The sequence below is a fragment of the Labrus mixtus genome, chromosome 16 (assembly GCF_963584025.1).
Source record: "Labrus mixtus chromosome 16, fLabMix1.1, whole genome shotgun sequence".
NCBI lineage: Eukaryota > Metazoa > Chordata > Actinopteri > Labriformes > Labridae > Labrus > Labrus mixtus.
The window spans coordinates 19594774-19620670 of record NC_083627.1 but is presented as its reverse complement, the minus strand read 5'-3'; the positions used below and the strand labels follow the sequence as shown (position 1 = coordinate 19620670).

The window sequence follows — 25897 nt, the reverse complement described above, 5'->3', positions numbered from 1 at the left end:
ATTCCTTCAAGTAACGGACATCTCACCTGCACACCACATAGGACTGTACACCAATAAAACAATTCTGGCATGACATCACTGACCACCTCTCTGTATTCTTGAGCTGCCACATCCCATGTTCACCCACACTCTGAAAAAGAGAAAAAACAGAAAGAACAGCACAGTAAGGACAGACTAACAGACATTGCAACATTACACACAAATCATAAAGACAACAACAATAAAGGTAAAACTACAGAAAACAGGAAATACATCACAATCATACATTAAAAGCTTGTTTGAAGAGGTGAGTTTTGATCAGTGATTTGAAAGTAGGAGGGTCGGTGCAGTGTTGAATATGTGTAGGGAGTGAGTTCCAGAGGGAGGGGGCAGCTATGGAGAAGGCTCTGTCCCCCCAGGTTTGGTACTTGGTTCTACGAGGGGGAGATAGGAGGTTTTGAAGAACGGAGGCTGCGTGCAGGAGTGTGAGGGTGAAAGAGAGCCGTGAGGTAGGAGGGGGTCTGGTGGTTAAGGGCTTTATGTGTGAGGAGAAGGATTTTGAATTGGATACGGTAAGGGACAGGGAGCCAGTGGAGATTTTGCAGGACAGGGGTGATGTGTTCGCGTGTTCGGGTGTGGGTGAGCTGTTGAATCAAATCACAACACTCAGAGGTTCTTCAATAAACGACTCACAGTGAGCTGGAATAAAAACAACATTTGTGTTGTTGACACAAGCTCAACATTTCAATCCTGATGTGGATTTTATTAATGCACCACTCTCTACACCTGTAGAGCCCTGTCCTCCCTTGTTCTTCATCTGTCTATGCGAGCGACAGAGAGGATAATAGAAACAGGGCATCAGGGTAAAAATGGCGCCCTGCATCACACGGGCAGTTAGGACCCTCCAATAGGAAACTATAGAATCAGGCTGATCATGTCGCTGACGCTTGTTAGGACACGCTGTAACAGTAGAAATGTTTTTTCAAATCTGATAAAAATGAATGTTTAAGATTACTGTGAAATATCCTCTACTGAAAACATACTAAAGAAATCCAAAATAGAAACATGTAAAGATTTTCACTCTTTCAGTTTAAGGTGGGTTAGAAACTAAACTTCAAATAAAGTACAGCCCATTATTGATTCTAAAACCCTACTACTACTTTCATGCTGGATTGTCATTGGAAAAAAACATTTGTATTGTATTAATTAGATGAAAACATATTTTCTTTTATCTCAAACAGGAAATGAGACGTCAGGGACTGGAGTCACAGGAACAGAGACGGTTAAAGGTAAATTCTATTAGTTATGTAATGAAATATGATTTCAATTACTCTTTCACAGTCTGTCGCTCTAAAAATTCATTTTAAAATTCATACAAGTGTAATTATGTGTTATAGGCAATTGAGGCAAGACAAGACAGAATGGAAGCTTTTTGAAGAGCCTACTGATGGTGTGCCGCTCAAATTCAAGTTTCCTAATGGATCAGAGAGGACGAGGAAGTTTGTCTTGTCTGAATCTATTCAGGTTATCACTTTACCTGTCTTAATGTTAACCTCTGAGAAGGAGTTCACCTCTGATGTTAAGTTTTGCTCTGGGTTGTGCATAGTATGATAATTCATAGATGTAAAGTCCTGTTTCTGTTCTCTGCTTTAGACATTGTTTGATTTTGTTGGGCAAGAGGAAATGGCCAGTGAGGTTTTTTGTCTCAGAGAAGCAGCATCAACCAAAGTACTGGAAAGCACACTGTCAGGATCCATTGAGCAGTACAACATCAAAGGGTTTTCGACCCTCTATGTTCAGTGGATGGTAACACCAGCTAGACAGGTGATTAGCAATGTCATTTCAAACATTTTCATTTGTACTAGTTTTTAAAAATTACAGTTTTAATGTATATTGTGTATCTGTATTTGTGTGTATTTTTGCCTCCAATTCAGATAATAGATGCATGTGACCCGAGCAATGCTTGCCCTGCCATAGACCAACAGAGCCCTTCACCTGCTCCTTCTCCTCCTCCTCCTCCTCCTCCTCTTCCTTCTCCTCCTCACCAGTCTCCTGTACGATCACTGCCTCTTCAGCCAACTCTTAGAACAATAGTGGAGAATAGTGAATCCTCATCATCTCAGTATGTTATTTTACTTTCATTTGAATATTTATTCTCAAACTTCAAAGTTGTCTTTTGTCATCTAAGTTTTATATTTGTTTTTATGTTACAGAATTGATCTGCAAACTGTCTTGATGAAGCTCCTCAGCAAAGTGGATCTCACCTGTAATCACACAAGCAATCAAATAAACGTTTGCAGAGACTACATCTTGCAGAGTAGCCTTCAAGCGTTTAAACGACGGCGCTTTGACCCAGGAGCAAAGCTGGATGTGATATTTGTCGACAGTGAGGGGGAAGGAGAAGGGGCTGTGGATGACGGAGGGCCAACCAGGGAATACCTGCGGTTGCTAATGAGGGCTGTACAGCACTCAAAGATATTTGATGGGCCTGAGAATGATAGGCTGTTGGCTCTTGATACTCATTGTAAGTAATGATGAAGTTTTTTGCATATTTATTATTTGAATCTTTACATAAATGTTTGTTTTTCAGATCTTGAGACTGGACTGTACACCCTGATTGGAAAGATGGTGACCGTGTGTATAATCCATGGTGGAGTTGGCCCATCCTTCTTTTCTAAGCGTCTCTTTCTCCAGCTTTGCGGTAAATCTCCACCTCCTGCTTCATTGGATGAAGTGGGAGACCAGTCTTTCAGAGAAAAGTTATTAAAGGTGTGTATTGCACAGTTTTTGAAGCCTGGTCATTACATTTTCACCTTAGATTTTTTCCCCTAAATAGGACTACTCTCATTATTGTGTTTTTTTAGATAAAAGAAGCTCAGACTGTCCATGAGGCAAATGATGCAATCACAGATGCAGAAGACAGTCTGAGCATGATGGGAACTCTGAGATACATCACATCCTTGGAGCAGAGGGATTCCCTGGTCCAGGCTGCAGCACATTATTTTGTTGATGGGCGGATGCATGTGGCATTGAGACAGTGAGCAGTTTATCCATCAGGGCAAAACTGAGGGGTGTGAAAGGGTAAACTTGTTCATATAACATTGATTTGTAATGTTCTAATTTATGTGTTTTTTTTTTTTCAGGTTTGAGGAAGGTGTCAAAACTCTGGGTTTCCTTGATGAGCTTAGGGCTCACCCTGGAATCTTTGAGGACCTGTTCACCAGTGCACCGAAACCACTGGAGGCCAAAGACTTGTCTACTTTGTTTGAAGTTGATTTCTCAGTCCCTGGAAGTAACAGACGACCCCTGGAAAATCAGACCATCTGTTTCTGGAGAGACTGGTTAATCGATATTGAGGGTACAATATTTCAATGGCATGTGTGTTTTTGACTGAACCACTGAGCCAGCCCTAGGAATTTGAATCAGGTTAGGTTGATCTGTCAGTCATTTGTGTCTTATTGTGCAATTATAGTTTCATCAGTTTCATGTAGATGCAGTTGTACAATACTTGAAGCTTATTAGTGTGACAGGCATTTATATTTCTTTCCATGTGAGCTATAATTTCCTTTGCTCATGTCTTTGTAGAAGGAGAATGCAGCCCCTTGACGCTGGAAATGGTGCTGGAGTTTGCCTCTGGAGCTTCAGCAGTGCCTCCCCTGGGCTTCCCACAGCATCCTGAATTTCTCCACGATGAAGACACTGAAATCTTTCCAGAGGCAAACACATGCGCCATCGTGCTCAGACTGCCCATTCACAAACAATATGAGAAATTCAAAAGCTGTATGACAGAAGGAATTCTGCAGGCTCCAGGTTTCGGCATTGCATAATGTAACCAGGGTCCTAGATAAACACTCTCTAAAATCTCAGCATTGTTTCAAAACAACCTCCCAAAACCTGAGCATTTTCTGAAAAACTGCAGTATGTCAACATTTCCTAAATAATTTTTTCTCAGCCTCTGTAGCAAATAAAAATGTATTAAAATCAATGAAAAGCTTACTTGACTTTAACTGTAGAGCATTACCTTTGCCCTAAAATTAATAAAGATTTTTTTTTAAATCTTTAAACTAGTGTTGTAGTCAAGACCACACTAACCGTGACAAAGACCTGCCCGAGACCAGAGAGCTCCAAGGCAAGACCAAGACAATCAAAATATCAATAAAATATCACAGAGGTTGAAAAAAATATTTAAAAAATCCATTGTTTAATTGAAGTTTGTGTCTAAATAAATCTGACAGCGACAAACAAGGTCTCTGCAATTTGTTTTCAATGCAGCATTCTGTGGACCAAAGGTTGAAGTCAGTTCAGGCTTTAAAGTACAAGTTCATTACATTCTAGGGCAAAGCCCTCCTCAGACATCTGTAACGTTGCTGCAATTTTCTTCAAATTAAAACAGCTTTTTCAGTGCATTTGTGTAAAGTAATTATAACTGAACACAAGAATAATTAGTAGTTATAGTATGGTTATACTATTAAGAGAGGTTAATATTTGGGAGTCAAATATTTCAGAATTGATATGACGTTTACTGATATTTCCATGTTAAAGTACAACTTGCACCTTTTTTTCCCCCTCAGATTTGGTTATCAGTGACATGTTCCAATGTTATGCAATGGAGGCAGGACATTTTGCAGTTGTACAATACAATTTTAATTGTATTTTTCAAGAAAAAATATGCAGTGTCTTTGATTTCTGAGGTAAAATGACAGTGTGTAAAGTGGTGTACTGCAAGAAGTAGTCTTATTATTGGTCATTAGACAAAATATTACATTACTTAACTATGATCATATAGAGGGTACTTTAAATAAAAGAATGAGCGGATTCCTCACCTGCCTTTAATATTTGTTGAAACAATATTAGAATAGTAAAACATTGTCAGTGAACATTTACTATACAATGTCTAAATGCAGGAGTATTTTCAGTGTGGTAATATCACTTTTGCTTCTGTACAGGAGCAGAATACTTCTTCCATCATAAGGTATGGTATATGGTAATTTATACAACAGTTAGTTCTGACCAAGCAATATGATTGGATCAGAGGCATTACATGAGTGACGATATAGGACACAACATCACTGGGACTTTTCACAATATGTATCACTCCACCTCAGCCAGGAGCTTTGAATACTTTGAATTGACACTGACAGCTGACAGTTTTTATCTATTCATCATCTCAAACAACAGACTCTAATTTCAATGGTTTCATGATAAAATCCATTTCTTATGGGAGGCTGTGGCTCAGTTGGTAGAGTCGTCGCCTCTCAACCGGAAGTGTGGTGGATTCTGGGTTCTTCCACAACAACAGCTGGGAAATGGTCATCATCATCAAGACTGGGGAAAGTGCCAATCCCATGGTGTGCCAAAAGGGCCTCCAAACTTCGTTCACTGTAACGGTCCTCATCAAACACATTGTTGATGGCTGTGCTGTCCATCTCCATATTGGCCAGCATTCCTGCAATCCAGATTTGGACAGGTGTTCTGTTGTTTTCTGTGCACAGACTGTGGTTATTCCAGGCATTTCTGAAGTTCTGAAGTCTTTTCTGAATTTCTGGCAGAAAGACAATTTGCAGTGCCATTTTGTGAGTTCATCCTCAGGATCAAGAAGCTCAGAATTCTCAAGAGAGTAAAATGTATCATAGAAAGATTGTAGAACATGCAGAAAAACATCTCTCCAAAGACGTTCTATTCTTTGGTTATGGACAGACTCGCCTGGGATGTGACTCCTCCTCTCCACACCTTGAACAAGGTTCATGAACAGTGCAACTTGTGAATTCTCACCTCCATAGTCTGATCTAACTCTGGAAGGAAGGCCATACATGCAGGTTGCTTTTACAAACTGTGTCAGTACAGTGGAGGCACGATTATTTGTGTTGCAATTCAAGTATGTGATCAGTCGAGAGTGTCCATCAATGGCTCCATGGAACACCAAACCCCACCTTGTGATAAACATAAAGGAGAAAGGTACATTTGATTATCAATCTAACAGATTGGTGGAGTTGTTTTTATACCTCTAGATTATAGTACATTGACATTACATTTCGCCAAGTAGAAATATATTTGTAACGTGTAAAATGGTTTTACAGATATGTCAAAATGTAATTTTGACAGATCTGAATAGTGAAAACTAAATTGCTACTTGTCAGCCAGACTGTTTTAATGTTAAAAGGGCTTGCCATAGCTTCTGTCTGCCAACGCACGTACTGCTGCAACTCTGCAATTCACTGTAACATCATATAAACCCCCAGACACACCAATCTTTTTTACCTTTTGGGGCCATGTCTCCACCTCTCCGCTCTCGTCCTGATACACCAATCGGATGTCCTTATATGGAGAGATGGGGATGTGGTAGTATGCTGCCGATTTAGAATGATTCTGATTCACTCACATACGCCTGGTGGTGAGAACAAAATATGCTGGTACGCACGTGTCATGAATCTGACTGTGATTTTGCGTATGCACTTATTCAATGCGCAGAGTAAGAACATTTCTACACACATATTAGTGAATGAGGACTGTTGGGGTTGTATCAAGTCAACTTTGGTTATATTCTTTAATAATTATTTCTAATTATTAATAATATAAATAAAATATCATTAAACTATGTTTAATCTCGTTTTGGGGCACCACCCTGTACTCAGGGAAATATAACCAAAATATCACTCAAATCAGTCTCAAATTAGTTATTTAATTACTAATATTATTAATAATTAATAACTATATTTAATTAATTGAAGGCGTGAAATCCGTACACAAAGCCTTCGCACCCAGCTTATATCACAATGCAAATACACCAGTAATCACAAACAACTGCTCTCTTAAATTATAACAGAATTTATTTAAACAAAGCAACATCAATCCAAAATAAATGAACTTAATCAAACAAATAACTATCATAAACTAATCTAAGCAACAAACATTACCAAGCAAGGCTTGTGGAAGGGGTGTGAATGTGTGTGTGTGTGTGTGTGTGTGTGTGTGTGTGAGAGAGGGGGGGGAAAGAAGAAAAGGGGGAGATAACTTCGTACCCACGTGGTCGCTCACGATGGCGCACCTAACAAAGGCCTGGGTGTATGCGTGCGTGTGCGTGTGTGTGAAAGAGAGAGAGAGGGGGGAAGGTTACTCCGTCCCACGTGGTCGCCTTTCCGATGGCGCACACCTAACAAAGACCTAATGTGGCCTTAATGTCTGAAAGAGACCGAGTTCGGCCCTACATGATCTGTGTCTCTGAGGCGTCTGGATAGCCTTGAGTGTATAAATCTCTCTCTTTGTGTGTGTGTGTGTGTGTGTGTGTGTGTGTGTGTATGGCCTATGTGCGTAATGGCGCGGTGGTGGAGTTAGTCTCCCGATGTACGTCTACCCGAGAATATGTGTGTGTTAGAAAGAGGGAAGAAAATGGGAGAAAATGGGAGGAAAAGAGGAGCGTAGAGGAGGAGAGAAATGCGTGCCCGAAGAGGCCGGATCACAGTCTAACTCCCGCGCCACAACTCAGAGTAATTCCCTTCATTCACAGAAACAAACCAATGGCCGAATTCAAGTTAATACGGCTTACACTGGCCTTTCTGATCAGAAGAATAATACCCGGTTATAACGCTGTTACGCTGAACACATACAGGACACAGCGGTCTGAAACAACAACAAGAGTTTTAAGTCGATAAAACTCAGGACACAGCGGTCCAACAAAGATAAAAATTACTGTTTCTGCACAAATCAAACAATTGTTAAAAACACTCTCTAAAGCTAATTCTGCCCAGACCTAATTAAGCCTCACTTGTGAATCGCTTTGCCTGCGATTGGTGAAGGAAAAAGGAGTCCGGCGATAAAACAGATCTTCTGTCTGTCCTGGTGTAGAGGCGTCTGATGGCGGCGAGGGTCCCTTACGGCAAGAGCGGCTTCGTTGGTTCTCCGTCGAGGGGAAAGATGTCCGTTGATGTCCTTTCATTGCAGGACGGAATAAGACCGTTATCTTTCTGATAAACTGTTATAGCCTAACGCTCTCCGAGAAACTGAGATGCGTTCACTGGACAATCCGAGCTCGGAATTTGGAACACTGCTGGCCGCGGATTACCTGCGCGCCAAAACTTAAAACAAAGGAAGATTGTTGCAGCAAACAGGAGGTGAGCTTTGGTCTCCGAGCACTTCAAGTCAGCGCGTGGTAAGAGATTGAACGAGGGGAGTCTCAGAGTTTTATCACCTGGCCGCCTTCCTGTGGGGTCTCCCTCAGGTTCCGGTCCCCCCTTTACGTCACACGTAGGTGTGAAGTACCGCAGGGAATTCTGGGATAAAGAGTCCTTTTAGGCCTCTTTGTGATTTCAGTAAATAACTCAAAGGCCCAAGTCCATGGTTTGACTGTCCTAAGCCTGCGTGGCCCAACAGGACCAATGAGAGGGAGGGAGACAGTGGGATAGACAGAAGTCTTAGAAAAACCCTAAATGTTGCATAATATGAGCATAAAGCTCTTAAGACTAACAAATGGAGTCGATTTGCCCTGTACAACATCAGGAAGATCAGACCTTACCTGTCAGAACATGCTACACAGCTCCTGGTTAAAGGATCTTGTGATATCACACATCGACTATTGCAACTCTCTACTGGCAGGTCTTCCTACATGAACTATCAAACCCCTGCAGATGAAACAAAATGCAGCAGCACAACTGGTCTTCAACCTTCCTAAAAGAGCACATGTCACTCTGCTGTTCATCTCCTTACACTGGCTCCCAGTTACTGCTCGTATCAAATTTAAAACTCTGCTGCTCACTTACAAAACAGACACAAAAACGGCTCCTCCTTACTTTAACTCTCTCATCCAGGTCTACACTCCCTCCCCCCAACTACGCTCTGCCAATGAAAGGCGTCTGATCCAACCTTCACAACAGGGTCCTAAGATGCTAAATAGACTCTTCTCCTCTGTCGCCCCCTGGTGGTGGAATGAACTTCCAAACTCCATTCGATCTGCAGAGTCCCTCTGCACCTTTAAGAAAAAGCAAAAGACCCAGCACTTTATAAGTACCTACGACCTGATGACGATGGTTTAGATATTGTTGTTGATGATGATCATCTCGGACAACTGTGTGTGAGATTGAAAGGTGTCCATGGTGATATGAATTCAAAGGGACTGCTGTAATTTAATTCTGGGGAATTTAGTTGGATTTAACCTCTGAAACTCCCGATCTGTGTCCAAAGAAAATCAGCACATCACAACATATCTAACAGTTATGTGAGAATGTAGCTTGCTTCTCATCGTTTTAAATCAACACTAACAATAAACTACACAAACCATATTTGTGTAAGCGGACTTCAGGGTTGTAAACAACGTAAACAGCTCATTTTCCTCTTTTGATCGACGAAGTTGCTCCTCATATTCTGCTATCGTTCTTTCAAACAGATCAAATATCTCTTCAGCAGCAGCAGTCAGTCTCTGGTTGACGAAAGATCTCAGTGTTTTAGCTTTAGACATTTTCACACATGAGCAGAGCAGCTTTTTCTAAACACACACACCAACAAAAAAAAGTAGCCTATCTGGCGTTAGCTTTGTCGCTTTAATCACGTTTGTGTCCCAGCTAGCATGCTAAGCTAACTCCATACGCATCTTCTTTTTCTTGTGGGTATATTACTGCCCTCCGAAGGACAAACTACCAGACACACTCACGTTTGTAGACATAAGCTTCTTTGAAAGTCAGCAGGATTTCATTTAAACGCTAAAACAGATGACACTACTATGAAGAGCCCTGGATCGAGTCTTGCTCTTCTTCTATTTGTTGTTGTTTTCTGCCCGTTGGCTAACAACGTATTGGTGCACTACCTCCACCTATCTGTAGGGGGTGTAGATCGGAAACCTGAAACTCCAAGCTAATGAAGTTAGCTTAGCTTGCAAGCTGGAATAAGCGACAAAGCTCAAATCAGATACCGGTTTTAAATTATGTGTGTGAATAAAAAGCTTCTGTCCGTGTGTGAAAATGTCTCAAGTCGAAATACTGAGATCTTTTGTCAACCAGAGACTGACTGCTGCTGCTGAAGAGATATTTGATCTGTTTTAAAGAACGAATATGAGGAGGAAATCTGTCGATCAAAAGAGGAAAATGAGAGACAACACAGACTGCTGGATGCCGTTTTAAAACCTGAAGTCCGCTTACACAGATTAGGTTTGTACAATTTAATGATGTCGACATTTTAAACTGATGGGAAACCAGCTGTCTTCTCACTTAGCTGCTTTATGTCAGAATGTCCTCATCCCACCCATTCTGCTGATCCCTTTAAAAACATATTTCTTATAGTCTGTCTGTCAGTCTGCCTCTGTGTGTGTCTGTGATTGACAGAGAATCATACCTACAGTTCAGCTGAAAGGCTTGGAGAGGGTAAAAGACTCCAGCAGCACTTGTAGTACAAAGATCAATTTGATGAAGTCCAAGGCAAATTTCCCACTGGGACAATACAGTTCATCTTATCTATCTTATCTTGTCTTATCTTATTAACTTAATATGACGTGTTTCAGCTTGTGACCTTTGTTGACCCTGCTGGAGGCTACAAGCTGAATCATGTTGATCTTAAAAAGTTCATGAAGTTGATCTTCATCATACGAGTGTTGATTAATTCAAATGGTTGTTTAATTCAGATTTTTTATTGATCGTATTGGCTGATATTTCTTTCTCTTCTCAGCCCTGATTGGTGAAACCTTGAGTATTTTTATTATTTTTATCTTCTTTATTAATATAATTTATAGGCTTTTTTATCATGTTGGTCTGTTATTTCTTATCTGACAATCGTGTCCATTTTTGTTTGTAAAATTGTCTGTGAGTTCTTTTGTTTGCTGTCCTGTAATTGTAAATAAATTGTAAATGTATTTTATGTTTTTTGCTCGTACCTGCCTTTAGGGACTACAGATGAAATGTAGCTTTTGTGCTAATTCCGGCATATTGACTTTGATGGGATTTGCTGATTCATGTGCAATGTCCTAATTCAATAAATACAATTTAAATTGTTGACCTTCTCTTCACTGTGTTGTTTCTTGTTACATCTGTTTCATATTGTGTGTCATGATGGACGTCGTTTTGCTGGCTGCAAAACAATTCTGCCCACAGATACAGTCACCTGAACCTGAACCTGAAGTCTTAGTTTGGTTGTCATGAAACCAGAATTTTTTACTTGGATAAGTTATCAGTTAAAATCAAACAAAATTGGGCACAGCTGGCGTAGTGGTTAATGCGCTCGCCCCATGTACGGAGGCTGTTGGCCCAGGTTCGAAGCCAACATGTGGCTCCTTTCCATCATATTGTTTCCCTGATTTCCGACTTTATCCACTTTCCTATCTCTACAATAAAGGCACATAAAGCCCACCTGCCAAAAAAAAGTCAAACAATATTGGTACCTGTTTCAAGTCTTACTTTATGCTCCCCTAAAACACAACATCCTCTTTTAAGTTCAGATATTCTCCTCCTCTTCCCCTGTGTGTGAAGTTTCTTGTTCTAAATACACTCTGATCCTGTATTTGATCATGTCTATAAACCCCTCTATTTCAGCCCTGCTCAGAACAGGCTGTTTCTGTGTCTGTACCTTTAAATATGTAAATGATCTGTGTCTGACCATCATGGTGAGGAAAGAGGGGGGAGAAGTGGGCTGAAAATGTTTGAAATTTAAAAGATGGTCTGTTTATTCTCTTCAATGTGTGTGTGTGTGTGTGTGTGTGTGTGTGTGTGTGTTTGTGTGTGTCCTCAGTGAAGTGTGTCAATCTCTGCAGAAACTTCCAGCTGCAGCAGTCAGTTCAGTTTCTGTTCAGTCTGACTGAGGGAGGTTTTTGTACGACGCTTTTTCACTGTGTGAACACATACTGACTGTTGATAGAGTGTAAACTCTGACAGTAGTAAACTGCTGCATCTTCAGTCTGGACTCCACTGATGGTCAGAGTGAAGGCAGAGTTTGATCCACTGCCTGAAAAACGATCTGGAATCCCTGATGCTCGATTGCTAGCATAGTAAATTAGGAGTGTAGGACTTCCTCCATCTTTCTGTTGGTACCAGTGCAAATAGCTACTACTATAAACATTCTGACTGGTCCTACATGAGATGGAGACGGAGGCTCCCAGAGCAGAGGTCACTGCTGCAGGCTGAGTCACTGTGACCTGTCCTCTGGACTCTGAGGATACAGAGACAAAAACAGAAAGCAGCATCAGGGTTTAGTGGGCTTCATTTCAGAGGGACGGATGTTCATAGAGGAGAGGAGTTTGATTCTCTGGACTTTACCTGTGAAGCAGCAGCAGAGGAGGACAGTCCAGATGAGGACGCAGATCAAAGTCATGTTTTTGATGATGAGGACGAGGATTTCTGTTGCGATGAAGGACAGCTGTCAGTCATCCAGTGTTCAACTGTCAGGACTATAAACTCTCCCAGAGCACTGGAGCATGGTGCTGCTGATGCAAAGTGGCTCTCTATGGAAATGTTCTTACTGACTCCAACAGGGATCACTGTCATTACTCTGTTTATCAATCAATCAATTAATTATACAATTAATTAGAAAACTTTCAAAACAAATTTAATATGATTTCATGTTCATGCTTCTAGAAACATTTATTCTGATATAAATCACGATAATTAATAATATTATTGAGAAAATGATTTAAAAATAATTTTAATATCTCAAAAAAAGACATTCTTTAATTTGTTATAATCTTTTTAAATTCTGTTTTCTTTTGGTCTCAGAGGTCTTGCAGGCAGAGACTCATTCAGGTGTCTGTGTTTGTGTCAGAGTCAGAGAGCCGTGTGTCTCTACAGCGAGAGGTTTTTGTACGACGACTCCATCAGTTTGTATCACTGTGGTACACGTTCGGTGGAGGAACCAGACTGGATATTGGAAGTAAGTCACATATTCATCTTTTTATTCAATCAGTAAGTTATTCTGGTGTCTTTTGTCTTCATATTCAAGCCTGGAGGAAAAGAAAATACTGACCTTTAACTTTTAAATCGATTGTTTTAGAAAGAATAAAGACAACATTTGACTTTAAAGGATTTCAGTTTAAAACAGAAACACAGACTGAATTTAAATGAAGGTAAAATGTTTGAAGCCAGAGTTTTTATTTGTTGGGAAATAGATGATTTTCACTCTCATGGTAAGGTGACATGTGGAGTTGTGGTAGTTTGAGTTCAGTGTGTTAAAGTCAGAGAGCCGTGTGTCTCTACAGTGAGAGGTTTTTGTACGGCCGCTCAATGACTTTGTACCACTGTGGTGGACTTTTGGTGGAGGAACCAGACTGGATGTTGGAAGTAAGTTTCTGTATGAATATTAAACCTAATGTTAAAATACAGATTTTTATATTTGATCCAAATAAATCACAATTTGACAACCTCAGTGACAGCTGCTAATTCTCATGAATTCTTCTATTCATGAGGTTTTTCTAACAATCGATATGGACGCCTTAATGACTGAAAGAACTGAATGAAATGTATTTGTCATTAACATTTATTGAAAATGTTAAAGCAGCTGTCTCTCTGTTTATTTGTAATATTTGTCATCGTGAAACTCTAACTCTAATGAAATCGTGTTTTTATCGGTCCTGCTTTACCGTGAAGGTTCACTCAGGACAGTTTGATTTCTGTCACACTGAAACATAAACAGGTTGATATTTAACAAAGAGAAGTGTTTTAAATGTTTTCCTGAGATTCATTTTCTGACAACTCTTTAAGGTATTTATCTGATTCAGTTGTTTGAATGAACCGAACAAAACAAACATAAAGAATGGTGTTTTAATATGCACGTAATCTCTGATCTCTTTATGCGTCTAATTTAGACATTTTTCTGATTTGAATTCACATGAAGAACATTTTAATGTGTTCAGTTGATTCTCTGTTTTAGTTTGGTTTTTTTCTTCACCTACAAACTGTTTTAAAAATGTGTTGCAAAGTTTTTGGATTATTTTGATGGGGAATGTTTGTAATGTTTTTAATTTGATTCAGATGTAGTTTAAATATATTTCAGGTCGTTCTGTGTGATTCTCTCTCTGTGTGCTGATGTGCATGAGAGGCTTCTTAAAGGGAAGTGAAACAATGTGTGAGTGAGTGACCGGTGGAGCAGAAAGAAACATCTGACAGAAACTCCTAAAAAAAGAAAATCAACTCTCAGACATTAAAGGTGTCCTATAGGGTTTGGTGTTTGATTGACAGTTGTGTGCTCCCTGTCCTCTAATCTGATTGGTGTCTCCTATAGGTGATGTGCGTCCCACCCTGACGGTGCTGCCCCCCTCCAATGAGGAGCTGGAGCAGGGGAAGGCCACCCTCATGTGCCTGGCCAACAAGGGCTTCCCCTCAGGCTGGAGTCTGGCCTGGAAGGTGGACGGCAGCAGCAGCAGCAGCAGCTGGGAGGAGAGCAGGAGCCCTGCGGTGCTGGAGAAGGACGCTCTCTACAGCTGGAGCAGCACCCTGAGGCTCTCTGCAGACCAGTGGAGGAAGGTGGGCTCTGTGACCTGTGAGGCCACCCAGGGCGCCCAGGCTCGAGTCACAGAAAGTCTGAGTAGAGACCAGTGTTCCCAGTAAAGACTCACTGGGACTCTGCTGCTGGTTTTACTGTGATACTGCTCTCACTCTGCACCTCTCTCTCTCTCTTTATTTCATGTTTCTAAAGAATAAATATTAGCTTGTTGCTTCAGATGTGTGTGTATCGTTTCCTGATAATAAAAATATGTTCATTAAATCAATGAGAAATACACTTTTTGTCTTTTTTTAATTTTTTCAAAGTTGTTAAAATAACTTTTCTTTTATGACAAACTGTCTTAAGATACTTCATCATAATGGAGCCAGTGACTACATTAAGAAATGTAGTTTCTCCATGATAACTTTACAAAGGACGAGTAAAAACACATCATGATGAGACATAAACATTGTTTTTAAACTCAGACTGAGCTCCTCAATATGTTTGATGAGTGCCATCAGTGATCACAGAACTTCAAACGATATAATTTTTCATAATTTATATAAATTCCCAAATGACAGTAAACTTGTTTTGTGCTTTAGTCTCCACAATAGTCGGTAATAATGAACAAAACCCATGATAGCCAGCATGACCAGCCGAGACCAGAGTGCTCAGAGACCGAGATAAGATCAAGACCAAGGCAGGACAAGAATGAGACAAGACCAGGACAATGAATTTCACTGAAAAATCATCAACTTGTGTGCAGCTGGCGTGTCACTCACTCAGACTGTAACACCAGGAAGGTTGAAGCCGTAACTGGGGGATAAAAGTCAAACTACAAATGAATTGAAGTTAATTGTTGTTTCAAAAAGGGGCTTTTCCTTTCAACCACAATCAATTAAGGAACAGGACTAGCACACAACCATCACCATCTCCTCACCTCTGGCATCCTGGTGGAAAACCCATAATATCACCAAGTCATCACTAGCACCATGTAGATACACCCCAGTATGGCACAATCCAGACCTCCAGCTACACAACACCCCCATCCACTTTCCATCATGGCAACAAAAGGAAATCACTCACCTCCATCTCCTTAAAACGATCAATTTATATCATTCAATACATTCATCCAGAAATACGGGTTGAGAGGGACCAGTTCCTCCGATATCAACAATTTAAAAAAATTGTTAAATCCAAAATTAATATAATCAACAACAATCCACAACCTTCTCAATCAAGTGAAAAAATCTAATCTAACCCGTCCAGTCTGTATCCTGATGTGGCTGTCAGCTGCTGATGGGGGCCGTGGGTCAGGTGGAGGGGGTCTCTTGCCTGACCCCCCGATGTTCCTGTGAGACCCCTCTTTTCAGTTCTTCTCAAATATTTAATGAGTGTGTATGAATGTATATGTATGTGTGTATACCTATGTGTATGTATGGATTTATATATTTTCCTCTTTGTTTCTATGATGGTCACATTAACACTATACCTTTAATTTGATTGTTTTATCATTTTTCTTCATACATATATATATTTTTGATTTATTCTTAGATTGTTTTCTCTTTACTTCCCACCTGACTCCTGACCTTGATGAATGAACTGCAACTCACACCAGATCTAAAAATCTCATTTATTACCCTCCATCAACATAAAAAAGTTCAGAAGTCACCAGATTTCATTTCAATCTATCGCCTGTATGATTGATGTGTTGTGTCTTTTCTAATGTTTCGCTGTTTTGACTTGTTTCTGTTTTCTGGTTCGTTTGGTTATTGGTTTTTGCTTTTGCTGTTATTTCTATGTGCAAATATTTGTAGGTTTGTTTTTTTGTCCACGATATCAACAATAAAAAAACATGTTAGATTTAAAAAAAAATCTTATTACCCATAATCCTCTGCTTGTAAAGAGTGTGTAGTGTTTAAGTGTGTTTACAATGAGGTTTATAATCCAAACCAAATATGAGGGCTGATTGATTTTTAAGGTCTTTATCATGTCTGAGCTGCTTCAGTGAAGTGTGTCAGTCTCTGCAGAAACTTCCAGCTGCTGCAGCAGTCAGTTCAGTTTCTGTTTAGTGTGAGTGAGGGAGGTTTTTGTACGACACTATTTCACTGTGTGAACACATTTCCGCTGTGATAACTCTGACAGTAGTAAACTGCTGCATCTTCAGTCTGGACTCCACTGATGGTCAGAGTGAAGGCAGAGTTTGATCCACTGCCTGAAAAACGATCTGGAATCCCTGATGCTCGAGTGCTAGCATAGTAAATGAGGAGTTTAGGAGTTCCTCCATCTTTCTGTTGGTACCAGTGCAAATTGCTACTACTGTAAACATTCTGACTGGTCCTACATGAGATGGAGACGGAGGCTCCCAGAGCAGAGGTCACTGCTGCAGGCTGAGTCACTGTGACCTGTCCTCTGGACTCTGAGGATACAGAGACAAAAACAAAAAGCAGCATCAGGGTTTAGTGGGCTTCATTTCAGAGGGACGGATGTTCATAGAGGAGAGGAGTTTGATTCTCTGGACTTTACCTGTGAAGCAGCAGCAGAGGAGGAGAGTCCAGATGAGGACGCAGATCAAAGTCATGTTTTTGATGATGAGGACGAGGATTTCTGTTGTGATGAAGGACAGCTGTCAGTCATCCAGTGTTCAACTGTCAGGACTATAAACTCTCCCAGAGCACTGGAGCATGGTGCTGCTGATGCAAAGTGGCTCTCTATGGAAATGTTCTGAGAAAATGGCAGATTTTTAGCTGATTCAAAATGTGCTGAAAACAAATTTGAATATGAGAATCTTTTGGTCATTAGAAACCAACTGAGCATCATCAGCATACAAGGTCATTGTAGGTTTGTCTGCAGGTTTAAAGAAGCTCTCTGTGTTTTTCAGCATAGTAACATCATGTGAGTTCACTGGAAGCTTTGTGAAGAGTTTTTTTTTAGAGTTAAGGTGAAGAATAGCTTTCAGTGTAAATGCATTATTGGGTAGTTTTGGTGCATGAGGAAGGAAATGTGCTTTTTATTTTTTTATATGGTTTCAGGTCATGCTTGGCCCTTCATTCGATGACATAATTTTAAAGGTTTTAGACAATGTTTTGGTTTTAACGGATATGCAGGGGATAATATGGACTATGTATGTGTTATATAGTCCAAAATATTATCATTATTATTTTTATTAATAATCTCTATGTCCATGGATGTTCACGTGTGTGGGAGGAGTGGGAGGTTAATTGTGAGCCAGTAAAGATGGATGTAAATATTAATGTGTCTCTAAAGGTTTAATGACTTTAGAAATTCCTTCTTTATGTAATGTGGTTGCTTGTCAGTCCCCGGTAGAGGCTATATAAGGGTGATGTAATCAAGCGCTCGCCCTGTCTTACCTGTGTGTAGAACAAGGAAGTGCAGCGTGAGGTGAACTGATTACAAACAATTGCTAGTGGTAAGTGATCTGTTGAACTTAAAACGTAACTATCCACACAGTATGAAAGCACATGCAAGAACAGGGCTAAAGTTAAATTTATTCACTCTTGTAGATCGTGGATTACAACAAGTAGGAGGACGACTGGACTCTGTAGTGACTCATTGTTTTAACGGTATGAGAGTCCTCATGTTGTGCTGTGAATGAAATCATCTCTGTTGGGCTTTAATAATTAGTTTGTATTTTATTATCGCTCTTAATCATCAGCGGCAGCAACGGGAGTAAACTTGCTGATTATTATTGTGCAAAATTAATGTATCAAATTATGTGACACTATGTAATTATTTTCTTATATATTTTTTTTAGTATATTAGTATATTAGCTCATCACAACATTAAAAGCACACTGCTGGTCTGGGTGCTAAGTTGATGAATTAAAGGTATGCTATTTTGGGTTGACACTTTAAAGAAATGTAATTAATATGTTTTTGATATTGATTGATTTAAAGTCTTGTTTATTTCTCTAGGACTTGGAATTAACTAAAAACTGTCACTGTTTTTCCCCACTTTAATATTTACTTAATTGTTTATTTTTAGAAGTAGTTTCAAATTAGATACTTTGACGGGCCACGTGCAATAGACTTTATGGGCGAAGTGCAATTCATGAATTCATAGTAAAGCTATAGGGGCGAGGGTAGTAGCTCTGAAAGCCTTGATCCCTTTTGCTGTGTTTATTAATTTGTAGTGTTATGCATGAATTATTTGCTGCGTGAGCAGGTGAAGTTAGTGATTATTAGGGAGTGTTGTTAAATGTATCAGTTGGATCTTGAGTGTGATTAGGAGCAGCTATTTTTCCCTGTGTACCTTCTTACTATGGGGATCAAGTGATTCATCAGTCATTCCTGCACAGTGCCACAGTAATGTATGTGTGCCTTGTCTAGTGAACTGCGTATATTTATAAAGCTACTGTGTCACCTGTATTGGTCATTCATTTTAACTTGTTTAACGTTGTGTTACATTCTTAAATAAATACTATGTTGTTAAAACTACCATCCTCTCGTCTACTTAATTGAGACACCAACTGGTTAATTTTTGGTGAAACATCTGGTGTAGTGGTAGCTACTTTAGTCCTATAGACGGTAAAAGTGCTACATTTATTTTCTCATTTTAATTACGTGTTTTTTTTATAGTTCAAATGTGCTCAAATATATGAACTATACTGGAATAATACTGGAACGATGCAGCTTATCAGATAAAGTAAAGAATAAAAGATAAGCAAAGTATGATATCATCAGCATATAGAATCTTCAATGTTTTAGTACCAGCATTATGACCTCAACATATGGAACAACTGATGTTTCTTTAATGAACATATGCCACTCACAATCATGTCATGCGTTTAGTTAACCTAAAGACTACACATTATGCTCTGAATGTATAAAAGAGGAACATGATGTTTGAAAACCTCCAAAAATAATCTGTAAAAAAGTATGAATCTAAGTGTTGTTAACGTTTGGGTCCTTTTATAAACGTGTTCACTTTGCAGCTTATCTTCAGTCAATGTAGTTTGTTCAGACTTATTTTCTTAATGCTCTTTTCAAACAAATTTATCAATAAACAGAGTTATACTATAAACTGTTCTCTGTTTTATGGACCTAGTTAGCAGACAAAGTTGTAAAGTGCATCTGTTACTCTGCAGCTGTTCAGTCAGATCAGTTCCTCTACAGCTGACGGAGGTTTTTGTAAGATGTTGTATCACTGTGTGAACGGGTAGCTGCTACCCTGCTGACAATAATAATCTCCTGAATCTTCAGTCTGGACTCCACTGATGGTCAAAGTAAAGTCAGTTCCAGACTGACTCCCACTGAAACGATCTGAAACTCCAGACTGACGGTTGGAAGTCCACCAAATCAGGAGCTTAGGGGCTTCTCCATGTTTCTGAAGATAACAGTCTACCTCATTGTCCACATGTGAACTTGCTTTACATCTGATAGAGACAGTTTGTCCTAGAACAACAGACAGAGATCCAGGAGTCTGAGTCAGGAGGATGTCTCCTGAGGAACCTGAAGAAACATGAAAAAAGAGGAGAAAGATTATTGAGACAAATCCAGCTCAGAGAGAGATGATCATCATCCAAACAGAAGAGTCTGATTCTGTAAATTCTGCAGCAGCACATCAATTCAATGAACCTGGTTACACCATGAGGAAAACTTTTCAGATAAGAGTCTGACCCTGAACAAGGAGCCCCAGGGTGACCATCAGTAGAACCAGTGACATCATGCTTGTGCTGCAGGTGTGTCAGAGTCCCTGAAAGGTGTGGACAGACACTGATCAACACTGGTCTCTTAACGTCTGAGAGCAGAGAGGCTGAACCCTTATATGGAAACACACAGAGTCACTGAACTGTAGCTGTACTCAACTGATCAGGATGTTTCTCCCTGACAGATTTGACCAGTTCAACATTTAAATTCTTCATAGGCTGTAGAAGAACGGTAAAAGATTTAAGTTAAACAAAATAATCCTGTGTGGATTTGTGTTAATTCAAAAATGGAAAAAAAATTTGTAAACATTTTATTTTGGAAATGAAACTTTTGAGGCAGGACATTTATTCTGATTGAAACATTTAATCACACTGCAGATATTTATCCTTTTACAGACGAGGACAATGGATTGTGTTTCAACGGGTTTTCTCTTATTCCTTCAAGTAACGGACATCTCACCTGCACACCACATAGGACTGTACACCAATAAAACAATTCTGGCATGACATCACTGACCACCTCTCTGTACTCTTGAGCTGCCACATCCCATGTTCACCCACACTCTGAAAAAGAGAAAAAATAGAAAGAACAGCACAGTAAGGACAGACTAACAGACATTGCAACATTACACACAAATCATAAAGACAACAACAATAAAGGTAAAACTACAGAAAACAGGAAATACATCACAATCATACATTAAAAGCTTGTTTGAAGAGGTGAGTTTTGATCAGTGATTTGAAAGTAGGAGGGTCGGTGCAGTGTTGAATATGTGTAGGGAGTGAGTTCCAGAGGGAGGGGGCAGCTATGGAGAAGGCTCTGTCCCCCCAGGTTCGGTACTTGGTTCTAAGAGGGTGAGATAGGAGGTTTTGAAGAACGGAGGCTGCGTGCAGGAGTGTGAGGGTGAAAGAGAGCCGTGAGGTAGGAGGGGGCCTGGTGGTTAAGGGCTTTATGTGTGAGGAGAAGGATTTTGAATTGGATACGGTAAGGGACAGGGAGCCAGTGGAGATTTTGCAGGACAGGGGTGATGTGTTCGCGTGTTCGGGTGTGGGTGAGCTGTTGAATCAAATCACAACACTCAGAGGTTCTTCAATAAACGACTCGCAGTGAGCTGGAATAAAAACAACATTTCAATCTTGATGTGGATTTTATTAATGCACCACTCTCTACACCTGTAGAGCCTCGTCCTTCCTTGTTCTTCATCTGTCTATGCGAGCGACAGAGAGGATAATAGAAACAGGGTATCAAGGTAAAAATGGCGCCCTGCATCACACACGGGCAGTTAGGACCCTCCAATAGGAAACTATAGAATCAGGCTGATCATGTCGCTGACGGTTGTTAGGATACGCTGTAACAGTAGAAATGTTTTTTCAAATCTGATAAAAATGAATGTTTAAGATCACTGTGAAATATCCTCTACTGAAAAAATACTAAAGAAATACAAAATAGAAACATGTAAAGATTTTCACTCTTTCAGTTTAAGGTGGGTTAGAAACTAAACTTCAAATAAAGTACAGCCCATTATTGATTCTAAAACCCTACTACTACTTTCATGCTGGATTGTCATTGGAAAAAAACATTTGTATTGTATTAATTAGATGAAAACATATTTTCTTTTATCTCATACAGGAAATGAGACGTCAGGGACTGGAGTCACAGGAACAGAGACGGTTAAAGGTAAATTCTATTAGTTATGTAATGAAATATGATTTCAATTACTCTTTCACAGTCTGTCGCTCTAAAAATGCATTTTAAAATTCATACTAGTGTAATTATGTGTTATAGGCAATTGAGGCAAGACAAGACAGAATGGAAGCTTTTGAAGAGCCTACTGATGGTGTGCCACTCAAATTCAAGTTTCCTAATGGATCGGAGAGGACGAGGAAGTTTGTCTTGTCTGAATCTATTCAGGTTATCACTTTACCTGTCTTAATGTTAACCTCTGAGAAGGAGTTCACCTCTGATGTTAAGTTTTGCTGTGGGTTGTGCATAGTATGATAATTTATAGATGTAAAGTCCTGTTTCTGTTCTCTGCTTTAGACATGGTTTGATTTTGTTGGGCAAGAGGAAATGGCCAGTGAGGTTTTTTGTCTTCGAGAAGCAGCATCAACCAAAGTACTGGAAAGCACACTGTCAGGATCCATTGAGCAGTACAATATCAAAGGGTTTTCGACCCTCTATGTTCAGTGGATGGTAACACCAGCTGGACAGGTGATTAGCAATGTCATTTCAAACATTTTCATTTGTACTAGTTTTTAAAAATGACAGTTTTAATGTATATTGTGTATCTGTATTTGTGTGTGTATTTTTCTCTCCAATTCAGATAATAGGTGCATGTGACCACATGTGATCCATGGTGGAGTTGGCCCATCCTTCTTTTCTAAGCGTCTCTTTCTCCAGCTTTGTGGTAAATCTCCACCTCCTGCTTCATTGGATAAAGTGGGAGATCAGTCTTTCAGAGAAAAGTTATTAAAGGTGTGTATTGCACAGTTTTTGAAGCCTGGTCATTACATTTTCACTGTAGATTTTTTCCCCTAAATAGGACTACTCTCATTATTGTGTTTTTTGAGATAAAAGAAGCTCAGACTGTCCATGAGGCAAATGATGCAATCACAGATGCAGAAGACAGTCTGAGCATGATGGGAACTCTGAGATACATCACATCCTTGGAGCAGAGGGATTCCCTGATCCAGTCTGCAGCACATTATTTTGTTGATGGGCGGATGCACGTGGCATTGAGACAGTGAGCAGTTTATCCATCAGGGCAAAACTGAGGGGTGTGAAAGGGTAAACTTGTTCATATAACATTGATTTGTAATGTTCTAATTTATGTGGTTTTTTTTTTCAGGTTTGAGGAAGGTTTCAAAACTCTGGGTTTCCTTGATGAGCTTAGGGCTCACCATGGAATCTTTGAGGACCTGTTCACCAGTGCACCGAAACCACTGGAGGCCAAAGACTTGTCTACTTTGTTTGAAGTTGATTTCTCAGTCCCTGGAAGTAACAGACGACCCCTGGAAAATCAGACCATCTGTTTCTGGAGAGACTGGTTAATCGATATTGAGGGTACGATATTTCAATGGCATGTGTGTTTTTGGCTGGACCACTGAGCCAGCCCTAGGAATTGGAATCAGGTTAGGTTGATCTGTCAGTCATTTGTGTCTTATTGTGCAATTATAGTTTCATCAGTTTCATGTAGATGCAGTTGTACAGTACTTGAAGCTTATTAGTGTGACAGGCATTTATATTTCTTTCCATGTGAGCTATAATTTCCTTTGCTCATGTCTTTGTAGAAGGAGAATGCAGCCCCTTGACGCTGGAAATGGTGCTGGAGTTTGCCTCTGGAGCTTCAGCAGTGCCTCCCCTGGGCTTCCCACAGCATCCTGTCATTGAATTTCTCCACGATGAAGACACTGAAATCTTTCCAGAGGCAAACACATGCGCCATAGTGCTCAGACTGCCCATTCACAAACAATATGAGAAATTCAAAAGCTGTATGACAGAAGGAATTCTGCAGACTCCAGGTTTCGGCATTACATAATGTAACCAGGGTCCTAGATAAACACTCTCTAAAATCTCAGCATTGTTTCAAAACAACCTCCCAAAACCTGAGCATTTTCTGAAAAACTGCAGTATGTCAACATTTCCTAAAAAAACATTTCTCAGCCTCTGTAGGAAATAAAAATGTATTAAAATCAATGAAAAGCTTACTTGACTTTAACTGTAGAGCATTACCTCTGCCCTAAAATGATAAAGATTTTTTTTTAATCTTTAAACTAGTGTTGTAGTCAAGACCACACTAACCGTGACAAAGACCTGCCCGAGACCAGAGAGCTCCGAGTCAAGACCAAGACATTTAGGGAACGAGACCGAGTCCAGACCAAGACAATAAAAATATCAATAAAATATCACAGAAATTATTTACACAAAATGTGTATCATTTATACACAAAAATATTTAAAAAATCCATTGTTTAATTGAAGTTTGTGTCTAAATAAATCTGACAGCGACAAACAAGGTCTCTGCAATTTGTTTTCAGTGCAGCATTCTGTGGACCAAAGGTTGAAGTCAGTTCAGGCTTTAAAGTACAAGTTCATTACATTCTAGGGCAAAGCCCTCCTCAGACTTCTGTAACGTTGCTGCAATTTTCTTCAAATTAAAACAGCTTTTTCAGTGCATTTGTGTAAAGTAATTATAACTGAACACAAGAATAATTAGTAGTTATAGTATGGTTATACTATTAAGAGAGGTTAATATTTGGGAGTCAAATATTTCAGAACTGATATGACGTTTACTGATATTTCCATGTTAAAGTACAACTCACACCTTTTTTTTCCTCTCAAATTTGGTTATCAGTGACATGTTCCAATGTTATGCAATGGAGGCAGGACATTTTGCAGTTGTACAATAAAATTTTAATTGTATTTTTCAAGAAAAAATATGCAGTGTCTTTGATTTCTGAGGTAAAATGACAGTGTGTAAAGTGGTGTACTGCAAGAAGTAGTCTTATTATTGGTCATTAGACAAAATATTACATTACTTAACTATGATCATATAGAGGGTACTTTAAATAAAAGAATGAGCGGATTCCTCACCTGCCTTTAATATTTGTTGAAACAATATTGTAATAGTAAAACATTGTCAGTGAACATTTACTATACAATGTCTAAATGCAGGAGTATTTTCAGTGTGGTAATACCACTTTTGCTTCTGTACAGGAGCAGAATACTTCTTCCATCATAAGGTTTGGTATATGGTAATTTATACAACAGTTAGTTCTGACAAAGGAATATGATTGGATCAGAGGCATTACATGAGTGACGATATAGGACACAACATCACTGGGACTTTTCACAACATGTATCACTCCACCTCAGCCAGGAGCTTTGAATACTTTGAATTGACACTTACAGCTGACAGTTTTTATCTATTCATCATCTCAAACAACAGACTCTAATTTCAATGGTTTCATGATGAAATCCATTTCTTATGGGAGGCTGTGGCTCAGTTGGTAGAGTCGTCGCCTCTCAACCGGAAGTGAGGTGGATTCTGGGTTCTTCCACAACAACAGCTGGGAAATGGTCATCGTCATCAAGACTGGGGAAAGTGCCAATCCCATGGTGTGCCAAAAGGGCCTCCAAACTTTGTTCACTGTAACGGTCCTCACCAAAGACATTGTTGATGGTTGTGCTGTCCATCTCCATATTGGCCAGCATTCCTGCAATCCAGATTTGGACAGGTGTTCTGTTGTTTTCTGTGCGCAGACTGTGGTTATTCCAGGCATTTCTGAAGTTCTGAAGTCTTTTCTGAATTTCTGGCAGAAAGACAATTTGCACTGCCATTTTGTGGAGTTCATCCTCAGGATCAAGAAGCTCAGAATTCTCAAGAGAGTAAAATGTATCATAGAAAGATTGTAGAACATGCAGAAAAACATCTCTCCAAAGACGTTCTATTCTTTGGTTATGGACAGACTCGCCTGTGATGTGACTCCTCCTCTCCACACCTTGAACAATGTTCATGAACAGTGCAACTTGTGAATTCTCACCTCCATAGTCTGATCTAACTCTGGAAGGAAGGCCATACATGCAGGTTGCTTTTACAAACTGTGTCAGTACAGTGGAGGCACGATTATTTGTGTTGCAATTCAAGTATGTGATCAGTCGAGAGTGTCCATCAATGGCTCCATGGACCACCAAACCCCACCTTGTGATAAACATAAAGGAGAAAGGTACATTTGATTATCAATCTAACAGATTGGTGGAGTTGTTTTTATAACTCTAGATTATAGTACATTGAAATTACATTTCGCCAAGTAGAAATATATTTGTAATGTGTAAAATGATTTTACAGATATCTTGAATTAACAT

The 25897-nt window shown here is 39.6% G+C and overlaps 3 gene segments (V, D, J or C); 1 reads left to right on the top strand and 2 right to left on the bottom strand.

The window, feature by feature from the left end:
* LOC132990871 (Ig kappa-b4 chain C region-like) overlaps nt 1-25897 on the bottom strand; it is a 637710-nt gene that overhangs the window by 492727 nt on the left and 119086 nt on the right.
* Nucleotides 14153-14489, top strand: LOC132990985 (Ig kappa-b4 chain C region-like). The segment is given in 1 exon segment: nt 14153-14489. A coding segment is annotated over 1 exon segment (255 nt).
* Nucleotides 19303-20052, bottom strand: LOC132991629 (Ig kappa chain V-V region MOPC 21-like). The segment is given in 2 exon segments: nt 19303-19835; nt 20004-20052. Coding segments are annotated over 2 exon segments (357 nt in total).